Raw genomic sequence first — 24,223 nt, 5'->3', positions numbered from 1 at the left:
TACAAGATGGCCATTACTGGCAAGGCCATCTATTGCCCATCCCTAATTGCCCTTGAACTGAATGGCTTGCTCTGCTATTTCAAAGGGCAGTTAAAAGAGTCAACCACACTTCTGTGGATCTGGTGTCACATGTGAGGAAAGCAGATTTTTGGGTTTTTACAATAATCTTCATGGTCATCATTACTGAGACCAGCTTTTATTAATTACATTTTAATTCCACCAGTTGCCATGGTGGGATTTGAACCCATGTCCTCAAAGCATTAGTCTCTGGATTATTAGTCCAGTGATGTTAACATTATGCCATCATCTCCCACTTCGCAATGTCAAGGTCCTTACAGTATGAACGAACAAACCAAAACGGTTGTAAGATTAATTCATATTAATAATGCAAATTCCACCATTTCATGACACACGGGATGCTCGTGACAAGATGGTAATCTTCTTTGGTATTGGCTAGGCGAATGATAGAGCAAATCATCCAGTAATATGTGGTGAATCAGAACTGATGGCTAACCCTTTCTTTGCCACCAATTGCTGGGTTTTATATGCAATAATAACGGCAGATGCCATGAGCTCACCATTATTTTTCAAGCAGTTTCTGGGCCTTTGTATTTCTGCTTCTATACATGTAATATAATGCATAAATTAAGGGAATATACAACCAAGTTTGCAACAAATGTAATCTTATGGAAAGATATGTGATAACTTGAAAGGCTTGGTGTCTGGAAAAGGTGGAACTCAGTGGGGTGGAGGGTGTGGGGTGGCTGGAAATTGCGGACAATGGAGGTGATGGGAGATTCACGCACCGGCTGGAGAGTCGGCAGGAGGTCCACATGATCTTTTTTAGGGAAGGCCACCAAATCAGGTGCCATTCCGGCATCTGACAGGCCGACAGCAAGCTTTTTCTGGGATCAAGGGCCCTGACAGCAGGCGTCACACCCACCAATATCCGTGGGCCAGTTAGAGGCCGGCAGGTCTATTGAATGGTAGTGCCACCGGGGAGGCGGTGGCTGCTGCCTCTACCACACCACCACAAGGCCAAGGATCATGGAGTGACCCAGGCCACGGCTGAGTAATGGCAGGAGAGGGTTTGTGGTGTGGGGCTCAGAGGGGAGGTGTGTTACAGGGATTGACAACAAGGGCAGGGGGTGGCTCCCCCTTTCCCGATGCCAGGTCCTGCGATCATGCAGTGAATACCTTTGAACGATGCACCCCCCTTGGAGACCGCGCAGGTTTGCTTGCCGCGCTTTCTGCATGGTGAGCTCCCTCCGGCCTGCCACTGGGTAATACCCATGGTGGGTGGGGATAAGGCCATTAATGCCCACTTTGAGGGCCCCAGTTGGCAGTGGGTAGGAAGGCTGTCCACAGGGTTTCCACCTGCCACCCTTCCGTCTCATGCCTTCCCTGCCACCAAACCTGCCATGTGGAGGTCACTCCTTCCTAGGAGTTACATCAGGATTCCACCCTGTATACACTGACCTTCTAAATTCCAGTGGGGTGTATGTGTAAATCTTCTCCTTTCCACCTCGACACCAGTAAAGGGGTTATCTGGTGTATTGCTATGGTGCCTTGTGAAATTCCATTCACTCTGCCCTTAACAGAACCAAGCAGGGCTTTCAAAAGTTGGGTGCTGGCCTAAACAGCATTGAAGGAATCAAGACATGCTTCAGAAGCTCCCAGGAGAAAACTTTAAAAAATCCACATATTAGGAGAGAAAGGTCAATGTAACAGGCAGCATTTCTTTGGCTTTGGAAGATCCTCAGTGCCCCCCTATGGTTGTATAGTGCTCCGGCATCAGTCAGTAGATTGGGTAATGCATCTTTGCAGGTGTTCCTACCCTACTAAACAAGTTGCCATGATTTAGGACCTGTCCTTCAACTTTAGCTCCAGGCACACGGGGGTTATATTCCACTCTACTTCCACTGGTGGAGTGGGCCGAAATTTTATTTCACACCAATAGCAGTTACCGCTGTGAACAAGACAGGTCCCCATCTCCACAGCAGCACAGAAAGCAGTACAGTTTGTGACTTACATGGTTATGTGCCATCTTCCAGTGATGAAATACCAGTGTTCTTCCATCCTTATATCTTCTGGACAAATCTCTGAACCAGTGCAGACTAGAGCATACGGGTTTGGCATAGAGCAAGAGGAAATCAAAATGTTCTTTGGGTCCTAAAGGAAAACCTATGGGCTGAATTTTTCATCCCGCAGGCAGGAGCGTGCCGGACCCGAACAGGAGAGCATCCCAACGTCATCGCGCACTCACGCTATATTTCACTCATCGGGCGCGCGCCATTAATTAACAGGCCACTTTCGGCCATTAACAATCACATTATATGTGATTTTTCATTGCCCGTGCGATTTTTTGCTCATCGCACAGGCAAGACAGGCAGGCGACCTGCTGACATTTTCACAAACCTCATCCAAGGGCGGGATAAAAATGGTCAGCAGCATTGCCAGTGTGAATAGGTTTGAAGATAGTTTGCAGCTGATTTCTTATTGGTTCTTGGCAGCTTCATCTCTGTTCGGGGCTTCATTCCTAGCATTTCCAGGCTTCATTTCAGGACTCATTGCTGTCTCCAAGGCCCTCGGAGGATTGAGAACGTGTGGACTCTCCCAGGTATCAGACAGCCTTCCCTTACCCTGGGAACGGGGATTGCGGTGTCCGTCAGTAGCACCTCCTCTGAGGAGGAAGAGAGGGGTTGAAGGGAGAGGAAGCCATGTGTCCCAGTGCAGCTTCCTGGGGAGGGAGCTGTGGGAGGAGAGGTGCAGGCACAAGAGGCGCAGGGCCAGCAGGAAGTCCAAGGCAGAAGGAGTCACAGATGACACCATTATCCTGCTGCCAGTGTTTACAGGCGACAATGCAGCTGCCTCGATATTGTCAAGGTGCAATGCCGAAGGAGGCTCCATCTCTCCGGGGAGACCGTGACCTCTATTTGTCAGATGATCGGGCCTGAGATCAGCTCCAACTGTGTGGGTGGACACCCCGTGCCAGTGGCTCTGAAGGTCACAGTGGCCCTCAGCTTCTATGCCTCCAGCTCTTTCCAGGGGTCAGTGGGGTATCTTTGTGGAGTCTCCCAATCAGCTGTCCACCGTTGAATCAAGCTGGTGACAGAAGCTCTGTTCATGCGGATACTGACCTTTATTCTTTACCGTATGGACGAGGTCAGCCAAGCGGAGCAAGCCAGAGGCTTTGCAGTGATTGCTGGGTTACCCCACGTCCAGGGTGTAATAGACTGTACACATGTGGCCATCAAGGCACCAGCGGGTGAGTCCGGTGCCTTCATCAACAGGAAGGGCTTCCACTCCATGAATGTGCAGATAGTGTGTGATCACAGGATGCTGATTCTACAAGTCTGTGCAAGGCAGGTCCCATGACACTTACATCCTCAGGCACTCCTAGGTGCTGAGATTCTTCAGTGATCCAGCCCAATTGAATGGATGGCTGCTGGGTAACAAGGGCTATCCATTGAAGAGGTGGTTTATGATGCCTCTCCGTCACCCAAGAACAGAGGCAGAGAAGCATTACAATATGAGTCATGCCTTCACAAGAGCGGTGGTAGAGAGGATCATAAGTCTTCTCAAAATGCGCTTCCGATGCCTAGACCATTCAGGGAGTGCATTACAGTACCCCCAGCACAAGTGTCACTGATCATGGTTGCAAGCTGCATTCTCCACAATCTGACACTAGCAAGGGGGGACCCACTGGAGGAAGAGGATCTTGACACAGCTGCACAGGCCACAGATGATGAGTCCAGTGGTGAGTCCGAAGATGAACATGGTCAGGAGAACGCTGAGGGCATGGAGGCAGACCTCAGTAACCTCCAGGGAGGCAGGGACACCAGAGATGCCTTGATCCAACGCTCCTTCAGCTAGGCTGCCAAAGATCAGCTTCAGCCACATGCCGGGGCTGATGCCTCCATCCTGGATATCTGAAAGGACCCTTTCATTTGAACACAAAGAGCACTCTGTGCCAGTGGAATAAAGTTCAGAGCCACTTCCGTCCAGCATTACAGACTGGCGTACCCTGCACCAATAAAATAAAAAGGTGAAGCATACTCAGGCCATGACAACAGAAACAAAATTTATTATTTTGGCAATTAGACTATTTACATCAACTTCTCTGGTCTTCATTCCCAGACCAGTATACATTAATTAAATATAAATTAACATAAAATCACCCATGACCTGTCCCTCTTGTGCTCATGGTGCCTTTAACTTACTCTAGCGAGTGCTAGGTCTAGGTGCTCCCTCCACTGGCACTGGCATTAGAGACAGCCTGCTGACCCTGCTGTCTGACTGGTCATGATGACCTTGGCCGTCACCCTCTGGCCAATGGAGCCTGTGCTGACCCCACCTGGGAGGGAGCAGCCAGTGCCACTGCTGGCATCCTCCCAGTCGCTGCAGCCTCATCAGATGCTATGGTCACTGGCGGAGTTGGGGAGGAGCTGCTGCCATCATCCAGAGCGCCCTGAGAGGAACAACAGGCAGCTGGTCTGCCAATGTGAGGTCACTGTGGACCTCCCTGCACCCCACTGATGGACGTGCACCTAGCTGGGATACTGGGTGCCTCACCCATCTCCCACACTGACACTGATTGCCCGAAGTCAGTGCCTGTGTGAGGGCTTGCAGGCCCGAGTGCAACACCAGGAACCCCTAATTCTGTCCCTGGAGCTTCCTCTCCATGAGAGTTGCCACTTTCTCAATGCAGGAGGCATTGCACTTGCCCTTGACAGTCAGCGCAGTGCTCACACTCCACATGGACTCCTTCATCACAGAGACCATGGCATGCGCACCCTCATGGATCTCCACCAGATCCTCCCGCATATCCAGCATCTGTCGCCTAATGGACGGCTCCAGAGGCTCATCATCAGCCATCGACTGAGTATCGTCTTGTTGCCCAGCACTCCTGCTACTGCCGATACCCTGGGCAGTCGCAGCCTCCACCTGCACCTCAAGCAAGTGTGAAGTGCCCTCACCCACTTGCACCAAGATATTAGTTGCCCATCTAATGCCCACTGAGGTGCTGGTATTTGTGCTGGTGCTTGCTTCAGAGAGCGGGTGTGACGCAGGTGACAGTGATGCCCGGTGGTCTTCCGGCGTCAGGAATGGTCCTTCGAGGTCTGTGGATGAGACGTCTGCTGGTGAACCTAAAGGGGAGAACAAGGACATGTCATTAGTTAAAGTCATCACACTGTCACTGTGCATGTCAGGCACCCTGACGGTGGGACAATGGAGATCTGCATCATGGTGCCCCAAGGGTTGAGGCTCACATCAATGAGGAGACTACACTAGAATGATTGCGTAATCCGAGAGTCTCACCTCTGTGCACTGCGCCTGGCACCCCCGCCTGGTTGCACGGGGAGCATACCAGCTCACCAGCTCCAGGGCATTTTGCTTGAACCAGGAGAGCATCAGCAGGTTGGTTTGGCCTCCGCCTGTACATGCCCTCTTGGTTTGGTTATGGCTTGCCTTCCCCTGAAAGGACAGAGGAGCATTGATTAGTCCACTGTCTACCTGCAGTGCCATTGCAGCCTGGCCAACCCCAGCTGTGGAACACCTCACAGGGCACATCCGAGTTGTAGCTCAGGCACTCAGTCCAAGCAGCCAGAGCTCACCCCATTGGCAAACTCCGGCATGATTGACAGTTGGCACTCAGACTCTAGCACTCCTGAGGTCCACGGGAGGACTGCCACACCCTAACATTTCTGCACACTCACCCATGCCAACACAGTACTTACCCTCCTGAGCACAGCAGGGCATTGAAGCGCTTCCAGCGCTGCACCCATGTCTGCCGCACCATGTCATGGCTTTTAACCAGGGCTGCTGCCTCCTCCCATGCCCTCTTGGTGACTTCCTCCGGTCATCTCTAGGGACAAGGGCAACCTTCTCAATAGTTGCAACCTCCAACTTGCCTTTTCAGCATTTCTGGATTCTTTCGAAGAAACTTGATTGTGGAATTGAAAATGTTGTGTTTGGTCATTGAAACAGACACTGATTATTAAAACTCTTAAGTGTACTTGAAACTGGAATGTCTGGTATCTCAACTACACGTTTACAAAATATTGTTATGTCTTCTGGTTCCCAGAAATTTGTAATAGTCACACTTTTAAATATAAATGCTGGAGCTGATGTTGAATGTATTTTTCTCAGATCACTCCACATGCTGCGGAATGATACGTCGTTAGTTCAGTACACAGGCTGTAGTGCAGTATTGAGTGATGTGGCATCCTGGACACTTATGTATGCATTTACATAACAATACTGTTCGCAAATCTTTGTGCACATAATATAACAACCTCTTTCTTTAAGAAAATATAGTGCCTCTTTATATGAATATAAGTGTTCCAATCAAGTTTTTTTATACTATGTCTAAACTAAAGAAAATTAACAATTGACTTTCATGATTAAACTGAACATCCTAATGGTTTTTTCTTGCTTGTTTTCTTTTCCCAAAAACATTTTTCAAGGTATTGATTAGCTGGTAGGAAGTTGTGTCTCCATCTTGTGGATTTGGTTATCATTGTTCTCAGTGATGCACTGGCAATACTATGTGTGTTGCTCCTGGTGTAGTAGGAGTTGCACTCGCTCTTTCTAATGTTGTGTTGCTTGTCAATGAAGTTGTTAATGTCTCACCACCTGTTGTTGGTGTTGTTTTACTTGTTAGTGATGTTGCTGGTGTTGTTGATAATGTTTTCTGCTTTTCCTGCTCAGATTTCTTCTCATTTCCTTAACAGTTTTGGTCTCAATAATGTAAGCCTTCGGAATCTCTGCTTCACCAACTGGGCTACAGGTTATCAGGATAGGGTCCTATACATGTACTGTTTGTCCTCTCAACAACTCAGGCAAGGGTTTAGCATGCTCATTGAAGTGTTGAATTCTTTCTACCTGTGTATCAGTGAATTGGCATCTTCCTTCCTCCTGATCATGTGGAGGATGTATTTTGCTTGGCAGAGTAGTCTTATACTTTCTGTCATTGAGCAACTCTGTGTGTGATTTCATGTCAGCCTTGAGAGATATAGATTGGAGTAACAATAAAGCAAGGTTTGGGTCTTCTTGGTATTTCATGAAGGTTGATGGTCCCTTGACCATCTGGAGATGTCTTTCTATAAAACCATGTACCTTTGGGTAATGTGGTGATGAGTTGATAATGTTGAACCCATACTGTTCAGCAAAATCTTTAAACCCTCTGGAGGTGAATTGGGTTCCATTATTGCATATTATTCTTTCAGATATCCCTTGCTCAGCAAACATAGCTTGTACTGCTGAGATGATTGTTGTAGCTCTCAAATCTTTCACCTTTCTGATAAAAGGGGCTTTTGAGTATTAGTCTGCTACTGTGACATGCTCTCACAGTATTCCATGGTGTGGGTAGTACTCCAGGAGCTATTATCTCTTATTTCTGCTGTCAATTTCTATACTTCTGGCATATACTGCATGTTGATACTATTCATGTCTTTGTAGATGCCTATCCAGTACACAACTGATCTGTCTCTGAGCTTACACTTCTCCATTCCCTGTGGCCTTCATATATCCTCTGGAGAAGTTCTGTCTGCATTGTTTTGGGTACAATAATTCTGGAACTAGCCAGCAGAAGGACATTTTCTACTGAGATGTCATCTGTGATTGACCAATGCTGCCGTATTGCTCGCTGTGTTTGCTGCACTTCATCAAGCCATCCCTGGATCATTTGCTGGGAGAACATCTATAACTTTCCATGTTTGCTAATTTGACTCCATTTCGGTGATGTTACATTCACTGGGTGATGGATCTATATGCCTAGATCTTTTATCTCGTGTATCTGGTGCAGCGACAAATGAGATAGGACATCTGCTAGCACCATTTCCCTTCCTGGCTTGTATTTCAGAGTGAAATCATAACTCTGAAGTTTCAAGAGTAACATTTGCAGTATTGCTGGTGTTCCACACAGATTTTTCTTCTAGATCTGCTCTAGTTGATGGTAACCACCATCCACTATGAAGCTTCTCCCTTATACATACTATGGGGTTTCTCACATCCATACATGACTGCCAGAAGTTCTCTCTCTTTGTTGGCATATCTGGTCTCAGCTGATGTTAGGACTTTGGATGCTAATGCTATCGGCTTTCAGTCTTGGACTAGGGTCACTCCCAGTCCTTTTGTAGTCCTACTTGCATGGTGATAGGATTCTCTCTGTTGTAATATGACAGATTTGTCTCCTTGCATATTACTTGCTTGGCTGTGTTCTGATCCCCATGGAGACCAACAAATTAAAAGAACCTAATTTACTTAACAACCCCAATGAGAAAACCAATGTATGAGATTTCATTTTTTCTAACTTTTTAACAATCAAACCAAAATCAACGTAAAGTAAACATAAATTAACAGTCAAAGTGTGGTCAATGTCAACTATGAATTAAGCATTAGATAGCTGTTACAACAACAATAGATCTCATGGATTTATCAGGCAGTCCACTTAACATATATGGTACGAATTCCAGCCACAAGCTTTCAATAGCTTTCAAAAAGCTATTTCAAAACCCTGAATGTCCTCAATTTAAAATTCCAACTTCTTTTCTTTGAGGAGTTAGGCATTAATTCTCATCTGTCAACAGCTCTACTCCATGTGCATAATCTTCACCAAATAGCACACTTCTCCAGACGCTTTACAGCTTGCTTCTGGATCCAGCCTTCTTAGTATTCTTTATTAACTGTGCCACAACCTTCTTATCTTCTTCAGCAGACCTGTCACCTTACCTGCTTACGTTGCACTCTGGGCTCATGTGACTGCAGGTTTTTGTGCTGTATTTAGTGCTCTGCCTCCTCCAGTGTACTTTGCTGCATTTCAGCTGCTGCCTGATTGACACGCTACTCCAGAATTTCCTCCAATACTACATAACAAATACCCAGGAACATTGAGGATCATCGCAGCATGGAAACGGGGGAGATTAAAAAACAAAGACAGTGCTTCCTTAGTATAGCACTCGCCAAGATAATGAGGCTGCTATCCTGCCCAGTCACCGTGGGAACTGTACAACCCCTGCAGCACACACATGCTCCAGATGGTGCTGGGTCAAGGTTACATAGGCCTGTTTTGGATCCTTTGAGAGGTTGCACCAACATCCTGGCAATGCCTGACTTCAGCCCCCATCGTAGCTGGGCACCACATCCACCAGCAGCACTACAGTCCCGGGCCCACTTCCTGCCAATCGTGAACCTTATCACAGCTGAAGCTCCTCTCTTGTGATTCTGACCACTGGCACTCATCATCTTCTTTCATTAGTTCTGATAGGTTTAGTGTTTGTTCTGACATGTGAGGTAAGAAAGAACTCATGTATTGGATCAAGCCAAGGATACTTCTCAGTTCTTCTCTTTCGGATCTTCCATCTCAGAGAGTGCTGTGACTGTTTTGGAACTTAGCATGACCACGCCAGATGTACAAACCATTCCAAAGAATTGGCAACCTGTCACCGTCACAATCCATTTGTCTGCATTTCCTGGTTCTCTCCATGGCTTCATGTAGATGGTGGTCATGGTCTTTTTTCAGCTGCACTGTGGACCTGGATACCATCAGCTATGCCAATCACTGCTTTGCATCCCTTGTATGTCTCATCCACTGTCATGAAACTATAATAATTTTCATAATATTTTTCTGGTTTATCGTGAAGTAGGTTTATGGGGGTAAGTATAGTTGGGTCTGTCTGTGTGATTTACTTACATTTGGAGTCAAGTAGACTGCAAGTTTCAATCATCAAAAGAAGCTAGGTGCTTGACATGCTAACAAGTAAATATTGATGCTAGCTTAGCATGTCAGGTATGAAGGGAATTTTGCATTTTTCGATAAATGAAGGGATATTTGGATTTTAAAGGGATATCAGTCTGTTTACAACAAGCCAGATAAGCAAAGCTAAGGAATGTATTTATTTTTCCCGAAGGTTACTGACAATACATAGTGACAAAATTAAATTTTTATATTATGAGGGCGATACAATTTCAAAGACGTATGGAATGATAGAATTTACATATTAAAAAGAGGGAAACATATATAAAGGAGAATGAAAGGCTGTGTGTCAGGAGAAGGCCATGTAAGATCTAACAGGAGTGTGTGAAATAGCCTTAATGAAGCCTCCAGCATTTGTGCATAAGTCTGCTGTCTAACAGAACTGAAGCTGGAGAAAAGTCATTTGGAAGACCACTGTCCAGGGAGTTGTATTAACTTGTTGAGTCTGTTTGAAATCTAAAATCTATTTCCGACCATTGCCTTAAAGGGAGTGTAACTGGGAATCAGGTTAATTAGGAATTTTAGGGGTTATTATAGTAGTAATTGTAGTCTTATGTATGTGTTTGACACCTTTTATTTTGTTAATAAATATATATATTTTTTAAAATCTCCAAATGTCTTGGTGGACATAGTGCCTCTGAATTCAGTGCATGTATCTCGTAATAAATACAAATTGTAAAACTGTTGTGAGAGCGCAACCAAGTTTCCCTCATGGATTCAGTCCACCTGGCACACGTCATCAGCCACGTTGTAACATTACTTTCTGCTGAAACACATCCTGGCTCACTTTAAGCCCAAAAGGTAGATGCAGAAATTTAGTACAGTCCAAAGGGTGTGTTGAATGTCATTAACAGCACAGCTTCCTCATATATCTTCACATTGTAATAGCCATTTCTGGCATCAAGCTTGCTGAAAACTTTTGCCTCTGCCTGTACAGGCATGATTTCTTCTAGAGTAGGAGTAGGGTAATCGTTCCTCTTTATTGCCCGATTAAGATCTTTGAGATCCAGGTAAGTTCATGGCCATCTATTTGGCTTCTCTCATACAATGAAGGAATTTACCCAATGAATTATTGGTTTCTTCTCTAGATCAATGGTAATGTGGTACTCAAAGTCTTCAAAGTATCGAACTGTCTCTTCAAAACACTCTGGGTACATTTGGGCCAGACCTCGGAGGGAGGTTCTCAATGGATGTTCTACCTTCAACCTTCAGTGACACCTCCTTCATTTCATAGTTTACTGAGATCAGCTGCTCAACTCCAGGAGAGCAGGACCATCTATCTCAGTGACATGGAGCATACAGTTAACATCTTTTTCCTTTGTGTCCCTCTGGTTTGGGTTGTTCCTAGCTGTCGAGTCTTAGTTCCCCTGTATGTTGTTAACATGCTTGGATTCAGAGCATCTTTCTTTGGAAAACCTTTTTCTTTCAAATTTTCAGGAAAGATCTTTTGCTATTGTCTGAGCAGGGATGATGTTACTCGTGCTCCTTTACCAATCTTTATCTTCAAGTTTATTGCTGCTTTTTTCTCACCCACCTCTTGATCTGAAAGGTTGGTGAATTTATTTTTCTGGGAACTGCCACATCCAGATCTTTCATGCAGTTGTGTGGTTCCTATATCTCTTGTCTCCTCAAACTCATCGTCCTGTAACTTCCTTGGAGTGGCAATCAGAGTCGAACTGCCACTCTGCTCCTACTTACTTACCTGTAAATGAAGCTGTAGTCACAGGGATCCTACTGGGTAGTCGGGGAGCAGTCAAGGGGTTCTGTAAGGGGTCAGGGGTGTGGAGGGAGTCCCATGGAGGGTCAGGGAATGGGGGTCACTACTGAAGTTACTCAATAGTTAGAAGTGGTTTTTTAATGCTTCTAACTTTTTCAGGGTAACTATCACTGCAAGACAGTAATAGCAGGAATCAGGGCGATTTCCTTAGTATCGAATGGTTCCCAGTGCAAGACAATTACCCAAAAGGAGTCTGAACTTCCCTGATGATTGCCGTGTAATCCTAATGTGGGGACTTCCAGGGAGGGGTGGGGGGTTCCCCAGTATATTTTGGGGTGCCCGGGGAAGGGTGGTGGTTCCCTAGTATACCTTGGGGTACCCGGGGAGGGGTGGGTGGTTCCCCGGTATATTTTGGGGTGCCCAGGGAGGAGTGGGTGGTTCCCCAGTATATTTTGGGGTGCCCAGGGAGGGGTGGGTGGTTCCCCAGTATATTTTGGGGTGCCCCCCCCAGTTACAACATCCTACGAGCCATCATCATCTTCTAGGGAATGGGTGGTTTGGTTTCTTTTCCTTCTCATTTACCCTGTTGCTCTGCTTCCTTTACCACCTTCTTTCTTTGCTCTGTAGATATTTTCCCAGTGACTGAGATTTGCACAAGCTCTGCAGTTTGATCCATATGCAAGACATGTCCTTCTGTCTGTGAACTTATGTAGTTGTCCACAAGTCTTGAACATCCCTCTGTCTGGTGTGCATTCCTCTATTGATGTATCACTGCATCAACCCTACTGCCTTTCTCTTGACTTAACTGAAGGCTGGCTGTTTGGGTGGTCAGCATCTTCATCTGTCAAACTGTGGTTTCATGTGCTCTGGCAGTGTCAACAGCCTGTGATATTGTGCGTTTGTCCTCTTCAAGCCCATTTTGTGTACGTTAGGGTGTGCAGAGCCCCAGATTAGCTGATCCACCAGCTTTCCATCTGTTTCTCTGAATTTACATTTGCTGGCTACATTTCTCAATATCGGAAAGAAATCATCAACATTGGCTCTTTGGTTCCTGCCTCAGGCTTTGAAATTCATATCAGTGGATCTGATGGTTTGACTCTGGCTGGAGATGTGTGCTAAACTTCTCAAAACATTTGCCTGGATTTTTGCTGTTGTCCTCGCTCATCTCCCAGCTATTGAAAATATCTAAACCTTTCCTGTTCACAAAAGAATGTTGCTGACCCTTTCCTCTTCACCAGTGCCTTTTAGAAAACTACTGAATGTCAATCTGCACTTCAGTTTAAACTTGTCAAATGCCTCTACCACATCATAAGCCTCCCAATTCATCCTGAGCTGGAGATGTATGTTCATTGCTGTGGTGGTGGCCATTTTGTTTTTGCATGATTCACTCGGTTTTTTTCTTTTTCTCTGGCATGAATTTAGGTTGATTTTTCTCAATCTAATTCAGCATTTACTTCCTTTATAATGCTTGGATTTTACTCAGACACCTGCTGTCACCATATTATGTCTTATGGCTCCCAGAAATTTGAAATAATCCCACTGTTGGACACTAAATACTGAAGCTGAGATTGAATGTATTTCTCAGATCTCACCATGTGCTGTGGAATGATACATTTTTACACAGTCTGTAATTCAGTAGTGAGCGATGTGGTATCTTAGATACATAATGTATACATGCGGATAACAATATAGTTCCTAATTCTTTCGAATTATGTAAATAATGCAAATAATACTATAACAGACACCAAACAACTCTCAGCCTCAGGACTGAATGATATAACCAACTCTGGTCAGCCAGGTCTACCTGTTTTACCTTTAATTATTTCTACCACAAGCTAAAGTAAAATTGATTATTGTTACTGTAGACCATTAATGTCACATTACCCATGTAAAAGTAGTATGTACAATCTGTTTTATATAATCCAATGTCTAGCTGTATTTAAAGTGATTAATAACAAGTAAAGTTAATTTATCGAATAAATGCCTTAGTATTAACATAAATTCACTGATCCTGTGCTGCCAGCAGGCAGCAATAGTAAAATGTAATGCACATACCTACCTGAAAAATCTGACATCGATTGAGCGTTTATAAAAATTCGTAAGCAATCACTGCTGATCTGACTTCAAATGGTATTATTTGTAATGAGTATTGAAGCGCTTAAAAACAAGATCCATCCTACAGAATTCAAGGTTTGTGCAGCTTGTCACGGTTGTGGAAGCGATCTTCTGCATTCGGAGGCGATCATTAGTAATTGGAAGCACTTGGGAATTCAAGGGAATAATGCTATCACCAACTCTGGGGAAAAGCAAAGGACACATCCCCAGGGATGGGGGAGGTGGTGTTGTAAAGAAAGAGTCAACAATGTAAGTAACAAGGTCAATGTGGCACCTATTCAGGAGTAACAGGGCAATGGAATTAAATTTAAAAGTATATAATGAATTAAGAAAGCTAGCAATTCACCAAGGCTCCATGACAGCATCTTCCAAACCTGAGACCTCTACCGCTTAGAAGGACAAGGGCAGCAGATGGATGGATTGAAACAATACCACCCGCAAGCTCTTCTCCAAGCCACACACCATCTTGACTCACCGTTCCTTTACTGTCACTGAGTCAAAATCCTGGAACTCCCTTCCTAACAGCCACTACCTACTTGGCCGCTGTTCTTGAGTACCTGATTGCTGAGATCCGGGAGCTGACGGGCAATATGGCCGGGGACAACAAGAAGGTCCTCATCAGTCTCCACCACCTGCAGTTCACCATCAGCAACAATGAGGAGCTCAGCAAACAGCCAGGAGGAGCGACCATAGCCCAGGGTGGGTTCCATCCCCAACACCCAGGCTGTGCCTGCCCAAGAAGACTGCACATCCCTGCAAGGTTTATGCCTAAAAGTGAAATATCAGAAAAAGTTAAAAATATAATCAGAATAAAAATGTTTTAAAGAAAACAATACATCGCCCAATGCATGGCTAAAAACCATAATCTTCAAGTGCAGCCCTCCCACCCCCCCCCACCCACCTCAGTTCTTCCCAGATCCCCCTTCCTCTGCCATACACCAGCAACACCCAGGACCCAGCTCTAATGGTCTGGATTTTACAAGCCCCCACCACCTTCAAAACCTACTGGTGAGGGACCATAAAATTCCATTGCTGAATCTGTCTAAGAGTTAAAAAAAAGCAGCTGCTGGAGTGCATTGATTGACAGGACATCTAAAAATAAATTACCATCTGTTCCTGCAGTTTCAACAGAGTTCGTTGTTGACATTTCCCAAGGGTTGTTATTACCGCTGAGGTCATCATGAATGTTTGGCTGAATTTCAAAAGCTACAAAAGCACTTATCTCAGTGCGGATGCTGAGTTTACATTTTGGTTGACAGTTTAAAGAGGTTTTGCGAAACGGAAATCGTGTTTAACCAACTTATTGGAACTCTTTGAGAAAGTAATGTGCTGTGGATAAAGGGGAACCAGTGAATGTACTGTAGCTAAATTTCCAGAAGGCATTTGATAAGGTACCACATCAAAGGTTATTGCGGAAAATAAAAGCTCATGGTGCAGAGGGTAACATATTGGCATGGATAGAAGATTAGCTAGCTAACAGGATGCAGATAGTTGGCATAAATGGGTATTTTTCAGGTTTGTAAGACGTATTGAGTGCTGTGCCACAGGAATCACTGCTGGAACCTCAACTGTTTACAATTTATATAAATGACTTGGATGAATGGATTGAAGAGGTCATTGTCAAATTTGCTGATGACATAAAGAGAGGGAGGAAAGTAAGCTGTCAAGAGGACATTAGGAGGCTACAAAAGATAACTAAGTTAAGTGAGTGGGCAAAGGTCTGACAAATGGAGTACAATGTGTGAAAATGTGAAATTGACCATTTTGGCAGGAAGAATAAAAGAGAAGCATATTACCTAAATGGTGAGAGGGTGCAGAGGGATTTGGGTGTCCGAGTGCATGAATCACAAAAGGTTAGTATGCAAGTACAGCAAGTAGTTAGGAAAGCTAATAGAATGTTATTATTACTTTCGAGGGGAATTGAATACAAAGGGAGGGAGGTTATGCTTCAGTTGTACAGGGCACTAGTGAGACCACATTTGGAATACTTTCTACGGTATTGGTCACCTTATTTATGGAAGGATGTAAATGTGTTGGAAACAGGTCGGAGAAGGTTTACCAGACTAATACCTGGATTGGGTGGGTTGTCTTATGAGGAAAGATTGGGCAGACTAGGCTGGAGTTTAGAAGAGTAAGAGAAGACGTGATTGAAACATGTAAGATCCTGAGAGATCTTGACAGGGTAGATGTGGAGAGGATGTTTCCTCGTGTGGAAAAACTAGAACTAGGGGTCACTGTTTAAAAATAAGGGGCCACCCACTTAAAACAGAGATGAGGCAAAATTTTTTCACTTGGAAGGTCATGAGTCTTTGGAACTCTCTTCCTGAAAAGGTGGTGGAAGCAGAGTCTTTGAATATTTTTAAGGCGGAGGTGGATAGATTCTTGTCAAGCAAAGGCGTGATAGGTTATCGGGGATAGATGGGATGCAGATTTCAGGTTACTATCAGATCAGCCATGATCTCATTAAATGGCAGAGCAGGCTCAAGGGGATGAATGGCCTACTCCTGCTCCTTGTTCCTATGTTATTAAAGGATCGCTGTCGCTGATCTAGTTATTGAAAGGTTTGTTTTTTTTTAGAACAGATTGTCCATGTGAGTGGACTTAAAATCTATAAATGGGTTTCACGAATGAGAGGTTTTTTTCTGTATCAAGTGTGCATGAGTGAGAGCTCTATTAGATTGTTAGAAATTTTTTTTGTCATCTCCGCATGGCTTCTGAGAACAGTCCATTGTAGAAATTGGGTGAGTGGCTGCAAGGCAAGTATGTGGGTATGAGGTAAGGGGCAGGGGATGTGTGATGGGATGTGGAGATGGGTGGAGGTCATGAGTTGACATTTGATAAAGTATCACATAAAAGTCTTGCCAGAAAACTTGAAGCCCATGGAATAAAAGGCATACTGGCAGCGTGGAATCAAAATTGGCTGAGTGAAAGGAAACCGATGGAGTGGTGAAAGATTGTTTTTTGGATTAGAGGAAGGTACATAGTTGGTCCAGAAGTCAGTATCAGGACCACTGCTTTTCTTGATATATAGTAATGAGCTAGACTAGGGTGCACAGGGCAGAATTTCAAAATTTGCATGTGACAAAACTTGGAAGTATTGTGAACTGTGAGAAAGATTAGTGATAGACTTCAAGAGGACTTAAGTAAAATGGGTGGACCTGTGGCAGATTAAATTTAATGCAGAGAAATGTGAAGTGATATACTTTGGCAGTAAGAACGTGGAGAGGCAATATAAACCAAAGGGTATAACACTAAATGGGGTGCAGGAGCAGAGAGACCAAGAGGTATATGTGCACAAATCATTGAAGGTTGCCAAGTAGGTTGAGAAAGTGGTTAACACAACATACAGGATCCAGGGCTTTATAAATATAGGCAAAAGAAAGGAAGTTATGGTGAATCTTTATAAAACACTGATTCAGCTTCAACTGGAGTATTCTGTCTGATTCTGGGCTCCACACTTTAAAAAAGATGTGAAGGTGTTAGAAAGGTGTAAAGAACACCTCTTTTTATTTCTGTTGGACTGTTGTAAAGAACAAATCTTTTTATTTTCTGTTGGACCGTGGATTAAAATTACAATGGCTGCAGTTTGAAAGACATGTCCATTGGAATAGGATGAGATGATATATATATATATATATATATATATATATAAATATAATGTTGCAATTCTGGAATAGCATGCCATGAAAGGCAGGATGGTGCCAGAAAGGAGTCCTGGACAAAGGGAGCTGCCTGGCAACAACATTTTAATTGGCTGCTGACCAGGTGACCAGGTGACCATATTTTGTGTGAGAGCAGTGCAAGAGAATAGCTCCTAGCCTGAAAGGAAAAATACCTAAGACCTCTTGCTCGTGTGTGTGGAAGATTCCAGTAATTCCACAATAATAGCTAGCTGGTTTTTTCTCCTCATATCTCTATGACCTGCTCTGTCTCTCTAAAAACTCCTGTCAAGAGGCAAAGGGTAAAATCACTGTTGGAGACATTGAAAGACAAGTGCTCAACCAGTGAAATAAATACTGAAAGTGCTGGAAGACCACCTCGTGTCATCTATAAGAACTGAATGGAATTTGGAAGACATCGATCAAAGTTAACACATCGAATCCTGTACTCCGGAATTGGTGCTATTGAATTGTTTTATCCCATCCTTAAAATCCATGTTTTTGTGTGTCTTTTGTGTCTTGTATGTGTGCGTGTATAGGGATTTAAAAAGGGATAAAGTTTAGGTTATAGAGTTAGAAATTAGCAGTTCATATTTCTTTCTTTTGCCACTGGTTAACGACAGTTTGTTCAATAAACAGTTATTTACTTATTAAGTTTACAAACCTCATGCTTGTATTCTGTTAACCCACATTAAACAGTTGGGTAGAATTGGGGCAATCTGGTGGTTTGATCAAACTTTCCACATTTGTCGTGGCTCGGGGAGCAGTGGGCCTTGATCTTACAGCGCGCTATCCCCAGTGAGTCGTGACAGAGAATGCAGAAAAGATTTACAGGAATGGTTCCAGGGATGAACGCTTTAGCTACTTGGATAGATTGGAGAAGCTGGGTTTGTTCTCCTTAGTGAAGAGAAGAATGAGAGGAGATTCATAGAGTTGTTCAAAATCATGAGGGCCGAGAGTAGACAGAGAGGAATTGTTTCCATTGGCAGAAGGGGGTGAGAACCAGAGGCAACTGAGTTAAGGTGATTGACTAAAGAATCAATGATGGCAAGAAGAAAACCTTTTTTACACAACGAGTGGTTAGGTTCTGGAATGCACTTCCTGAAAGGGTGGGAGAGGCAGAATCAATCATGTCTTTCAAAAGGGAATTGGGTAAACTCCCAAAGAGATAAGAAAATGCAGAGCTACGGGGAAAGAATGAGGGAGTGGGACTAGATAAACTGCACCTGCAGAAAGCCAGCACAGGATTGAGATGCCAAATTGCCTCACTCTATGCTGAAACCAGCCTATGATTCTATAAATTTGGATGATGCAATTTAAACACCTGCAATAAACTAAGAATATTGAAGAAATGCAATGACATCAAACAAAGAAAATGACAGAGTTCCCCAAAAATAGTAATACATGGGGCAAAATGCAGTAACGTTGCCAGAATATATAAAAACGGCTTTTGCAGAGCCTCCAACATCCACAAAACTTTAAGAGGTCCAAGACTCGTGATGTGCGCTCTTCAACTTGGCAAGCATCAGTCAGGCATTTGATAGAGAAACATAACTTAAATAAATGTATTGGAGAGAACCTTCCCCCCCATCGGAGGGGTTGTGCGGGGGCAGGCGCGGACCTGACTGGCATCTCCGATTGGGTCCGCGCTGCCATTTTACGTGAGTGGGCCAATTAAGGCCCGCCCAGCGTGACACACGCCCGGAAGTGCTGTGCGCACCCTGTGCGGAAGGGGGGAGGGGAGTTCGCTGAGTCAGGAGTGCGTTCTCTTGCGCATGCAGAGGTGCCTCAGGGAGATAAGTTTTAAAGTTTTAAAAATTTTAATAAAGAAAAAAAAAATTAAGACATGTCCCCTCATGTGACAGAGTCACCTGGGCTCTATGCCTGCCCGCCAATCTCCAGGTTGGACGGGCAGCTTTCTCAATAGCCTTAATTAGTTAATTAATGGCCTGAATAGGCCTTTTACAATTCAGTAGGTGTGCAGCCTGCAATTTGGCATATCAAGCCTGTGCTGGCATCCTGCAGGTGCAGTTTATCTAGTCCCACCCCCTCACCCTTTCCCCGTAGCTCTGCATTTTCTTATCTCTTTGGGAGTTTATCCAATTCCCTTTTGAAAGACATGATTGATTCTGCCTCACCCACCCTTTCAGGAAGTGCATTCCAGAACCTAACCACTCGTTGTGTAAAAAAGGTTTTCCTCTTGCCATCATTGATTCTTTAGTCAATCACCTTAAATCAGTTTCCTCTGGTTCTTGCCCCCTTCTGCCAATGGAAATAATTTCTCTCTGCCTACTCTAAGCCCTCATGATTTTGAACACCTCTATAAATCTCCTCTCAAATGAAAATCTAAATGACATGCAGTGATGTTGGGACGCGTGCCCGACATCACCCCACTTCATTTTATGCCTCAGCATAAAACTTCCAATTTGCAGTTGGAATAGTGGTTGAGACTATCAGCACACGCCTTTAATATGGATTAAGATGGACAGCTCCATTTCGGCATTTGCAATTGGTCAGTTAAAGGAGGAAATCAGGAGGTTTCTCATTAGTTATTCTGCCCCTCCACAAGTTTCAGTACACTGGTACCTAGCTGAGAGTTTTGGCATTGAAACATGAGAAAGATGTAAAGTTTCTATACTAAACCACCAGGTACCCACTAAATAAGCCACAATAGCTTAGTACTTGTCCATTGAAGTATAAGTGAATTTTTAATGGTGTGTTAAGTCTTAATTATTGACAAACAATCCCTCTGGTGCTGAAAATTAAACTTTTTAAGTGTGGAGTGTAATGCCTTCAGATTTTGATTATTAATGGAGATTTTAATATATCTGTTAAATTGTTTTACTTTATCTCTTTTTTATCTTTCTCTTAATCCCATCTTTCTTTCCTATCTCTACTTTTCTTCCTGAACGCGATTTTACATAGAATTAAATATTTAACTGACACTTCCTACTTCAGACTCTTTGTGCCTCAGGATTCTTGAGCCTGAGTGGCTGAAGAGACAGGTTTTTGCTTGCCATCTTCACACAGTCCCCTGTAGAGGAAGCTGTGCTGAAATGGATCTTTAATTAACATAAATTGACATGCAAAAAACCCATAGCAAGTCTGTGGGCAGTTGTGAATGTAACAAAGAGCAAATACCGTTAATTCACCACTAACTGCACATGCAGATGGCATGGTCTCATCACGTTTATTCATTTTATTTGGCCCAGTGGCAGGTGAGTCAGGATTTCAGCAGAGAGGACATAGTTCTGCCCCAAAGTGGAGACTGCCAAGCTTTCCTATCAAGCAGGACCAGTCAAAAGTTACCTGTCTGCCCTTTAATAATACTGAGTTGTTAAAGGAGGTATAGGAAAGCCTGCCAGATTTTTTATTGATTTCTAAAGCCCTGATTGAAATAGGTGTCAATCAGATATGAATAATGATTCCATTTTATAGATGTTTGGGGTCCACAAGGTCCACTCCAAAGTCCCATGTTTCATGCATGATCAAAGACCATTTATGATCCAATTTCTAGACCATTATTTCTGTTGCTGTATGCTGCTAAAAGTGCCCTCTGAACTGATAGCTTTATTTTCCTTTAGATAGTTGACACTATCATTTGGAAATTGAGCTTGGTGGTCCCTAGGATTAGTAGAGTTGGAATCTCCTGGAGTGCTTCAATGTAAGCAGGGTGCCTTCCATACAAAAAAAAGTGAAAATCACTACCTTGCCATCATTACTAAACATGGCCTGTATCAGTAGAATGTGAGATAACAAGTTTAGGTGTGTGCTATTTCTAGTTTTTATCTTGACGAATCAAAGACACCACCAACAGGATTCCTTGTGTGCAATTTAGAAGAGTACTATACTAAATATTAAATTGAAAAATATTGTTGAAAAATTGTTAGAGCATAAAGATAATGAACCACAGTGAGTAACTGAGAAAAAGATAAAGTTGTTTGAGTTGATTATTTAGATGCTTTAACTCACATTTAAAAGGTAACCATTTGAAAAAAAAACCAGGGCCGAGGTTTCAGAGCACCGCTCCACTCAACAGAGTGGGCAAAAGTGATGGTGAATTGGAGGCCCCGTAGGGTTGGGAGGAGAGCGTGAAAATTGGCATTGGGAAGCTTCTTGTTAACTGGTCGGTTGGTTTTTCTGGTTCTACCAGCAAACCGATGGAGAATGCAGATTTCATGCCCAGATGGGCCCCATTTGGGCCACTCAAATGAAACTGCACAGTGAAAAGTTTAAGGCCAAAGAAATTCCATTCTTTCTCCAAGGCTCACACACTCTTAACATTCGGGACTGTATTTAGGGCAATCGGAAGCTCAGCCTCTTCTGCTCAATTTAACAGAGGGTGGGATCGTGAGTGGAGACTGACATCCCTAGGTCTTGTCACAACTCCCATGTCTGTCAGGCCTCTTGCTTTGACATCCAATTCAGAAGTGCCGTAGAATTTCAGCCCCTTTGTGTCTTTACAAAAGCTATTTTCAGAACATTCTTGCGCTACAAGTAACTTTATGGAAGATTTGTCTTTGTGTAATATTTTCAAAGGTCGAAGCCATGTTACTGGAAAAGCTCAATGGATATAGTAAATATTTTACCTAAAATAAATTTAAGTCTCGTGACCTGTAGCCCCTGTTCCCAGTAGCATTTCCTTTGCGGTAAATGCCAGAAAATGTTCTGATCTTTTCTGCAGAAAAATACATGCCACAGAAATGATGTAAGTATATTAAAATAGGGAATGAATCCTGCAGTGCAATAGGAGCCTTCCTACAACCTGGGTCTGCTGGTTTTCCACAGTCAGCTCCCATTCTCAGCTCGAAGAGCTTTATTGCAGGGACTGTGTTGAGGTGAAGTGCTTGTTTACAAGGAAAAGGAAATATTTTGTAAGGAGGCAGTCTAGGGCTTTACTATACCCCTATTAAAAAACAGTTTGGATTGGCATTGAAAGAAGCCTTGAAGAACCCTGTCGGGAATTATGAATGGGAAACAATGAGAAGAATTTTTTTCTTGCATCAAGGGTCCCGACGGTGGGCTCAATGGCAGAGCGGCTGAGCACGGGCAATCGCGTGGCAGCCAGCCAATTAGATATGCAGAAGTGAGGACCCCGGCCAATCATGCAGCGGTACAGGCAATAAGTCGTTGGACCCACCGTTACCTCACTGGGTTGAAGGTCCACTCGCCATATTTGAATGGCACCAGACAAGCAATTATACCTTGTCATTCAGCTGGAATCTGGATGCAATGAGGGTGTTATGGTTCTGTCTGGCACATTGCTCCATCACCGTTGCCCTCCCTTTGATAACCCTCGACCCAACCCCATCCCTCTTGACCAACTGTCATTCACCTTAGAGCTTATCCCCATCCCCATCGATCAGCCCCCCCAGCACACTGGAACTGCCCCCTTTGACACTCCATCTGTCATCCTCAACCCTCCCTCTATCAACCTTGATATGCCCTCTGTTACCATCGACTCTCAGGACCACACCATTGGCCTTCTCTGTATTGCCTTTGATCTCCCCACGATCGTGCTTGACCTCCCATCTGTGGAGATTGGAGTCCAGCTTCCTCCCTTTGTCCCCCATGAGCCTTCATAGGTCCGCCACCTTCCTCCTTCCCATGCTCCTTTCCCCTTTCACAGCCACCACCCAATCTCAATGCATCAATGTTCCCTCTCCCCGGTTCACCAAAGCTCCCCACACAAGAAAAGCAGCTCCTACTCATTCCAAGTCCAGCAAGAATATTACAACGCCTGCTCCATGCAACCTTTAACCAGTCGTGAATCTGAAGGCATGTGTTTCTCCTTTGTTGCATACTTAATTCCAAAGGTATAATTTCATCTTGCCAGGTTGTGTTTTAATGAGCATGCATGACATGCTAATATATTAGAAACAGGTTTCCATCGCTTGTCATCAGAAAGCATGATCCGCCCAATCCATTCCCAATTTAATAACCAACTTTCATCCTGTCATTGGGAAGCTGACACTCAATTAAGTGCCCCTGCCCACATCATTTCCCACTCCTGGGAGCCTCACAAGATTCCACCCGCCATGTGGTTTAGGATTACCTAAAAGGGTGGAGACTAAATATAAACTAAAGGATGAATGGCCTTTTGGGGCTGATTACCTAAAATGACAGTGTATAAAATTAGCAACACTTGAAGTGTATGATCAGATTTTGGAAATGTTGCACGCGAATTGTTTCTGAAGTTGTAATTCACCTGTTTCACAAATAGGCCACCCTCGTAGGATTTCTGGAATCACTCGGAAGACTCCAGAAAAAGTTCTATGCCAAAAATGAACGTTTGAATTGCCCAATCCGAATATACTTGATCGTAAAAAAGGGCGGTTCAGCTGTTGGAGTAAAAGCTTTGAAGACAATTCGTTCCTGGGGGCTGGATGTTGACGAGGCATTCATTCTTTCTGGCTTATCGGCTGAGGAACTTTTAAACAAAATAAGCCCTCATATTTACTTTGATGACCAGACACCAACGTCGGCAGCCATCGCACAATGCAAATCACGTTAAGGGGGTGGGGTGATCCTTTTAAAATCCTTTTGCTGTAGCTTTTAAGAGTACCAACTGTACACTGCAAGGAAAATTAAAGTTATGTTACTGAAATAATGAAAAGCTGTGTGTTTTATTCTGAATTATATCTGGCGATAGTGAAATCCCTCAAAGGAAAAAACCCAGTAAGTAACAAGTATTCATTCAGGAGGATGTCATCTTCAATAACTCCTAGTTTTATTTAAAAAAAAATATTTAATCAGTGTATTTGCATTTCTCATTTACTGGATGGCTTTTCTTACATAAGGTGAATCTTACTCTCACCGTTATTTGTGAAGTATGGATCATTTCTGAAATGATTGGAAAAATACTTTTTACACGAAATGTTAATATCCGTAATTTTAATCTTAGGGCTGGGGTTTTCCATGCTCGCCGGGGTCAGGCATGTTCGGTGGCGCGATCGTCCGCTCAGCCCTTCA

At 43.9% G+C, this 24,223-nt stretch overlaps 1 protein-coding gene across 1 annotated transcript in view; it reads left to right on the top strand.

Annotated features, from left to right (window-relative positions):
* The window catches only part of LOC121277798 (cytosolic 5'-nucleotidase 1A-like), a 112,051-nt gene extending 88,221 nt beyond the window's left edge, over nt 1-23,830 (top strand). Inside the window, exons 8-10 of the mRNA XM_041187435.1 lie at nt 1,609-1,622; nt 20,690-20,719; nt 23,488-23,830. Of these exons, the coding sequence (XP_041043369.1) occupies nt 1,609-1,622; nt 20,690-20,719; nt 23,488-23,765 (322 nt within the window). The 3' untranslated portion in view covers nt 23,766-23,830. The remainder of the gene's footprint in view (nt 1-1,608; nt 1,623-20,689; nt 20,720-23,487) is intronic.
* Nucleotides 23,831-24,223: the final 393 nt, after the last annotated feature.

Source organism: Carcharodon carcharias, chromosome 5 (assembly GCF_017639515.1).
Source record: "Carcharodon carcharias isolate sCarCar2 chromosome 5, sCarCar2.pri, whole genome shotgun sequence".
NCBI lineage: Eukaryota > Metazoa > Chordata > Chondrichthyes > Lamniformes > Lamnidae > Carcharodon > Carcharodon carcharias.
The sequence above is the reverse complement of the archived record's forward strand: the minus strand, read 5'-3'. Positions and strand labels throughout refer to the sequence as shown.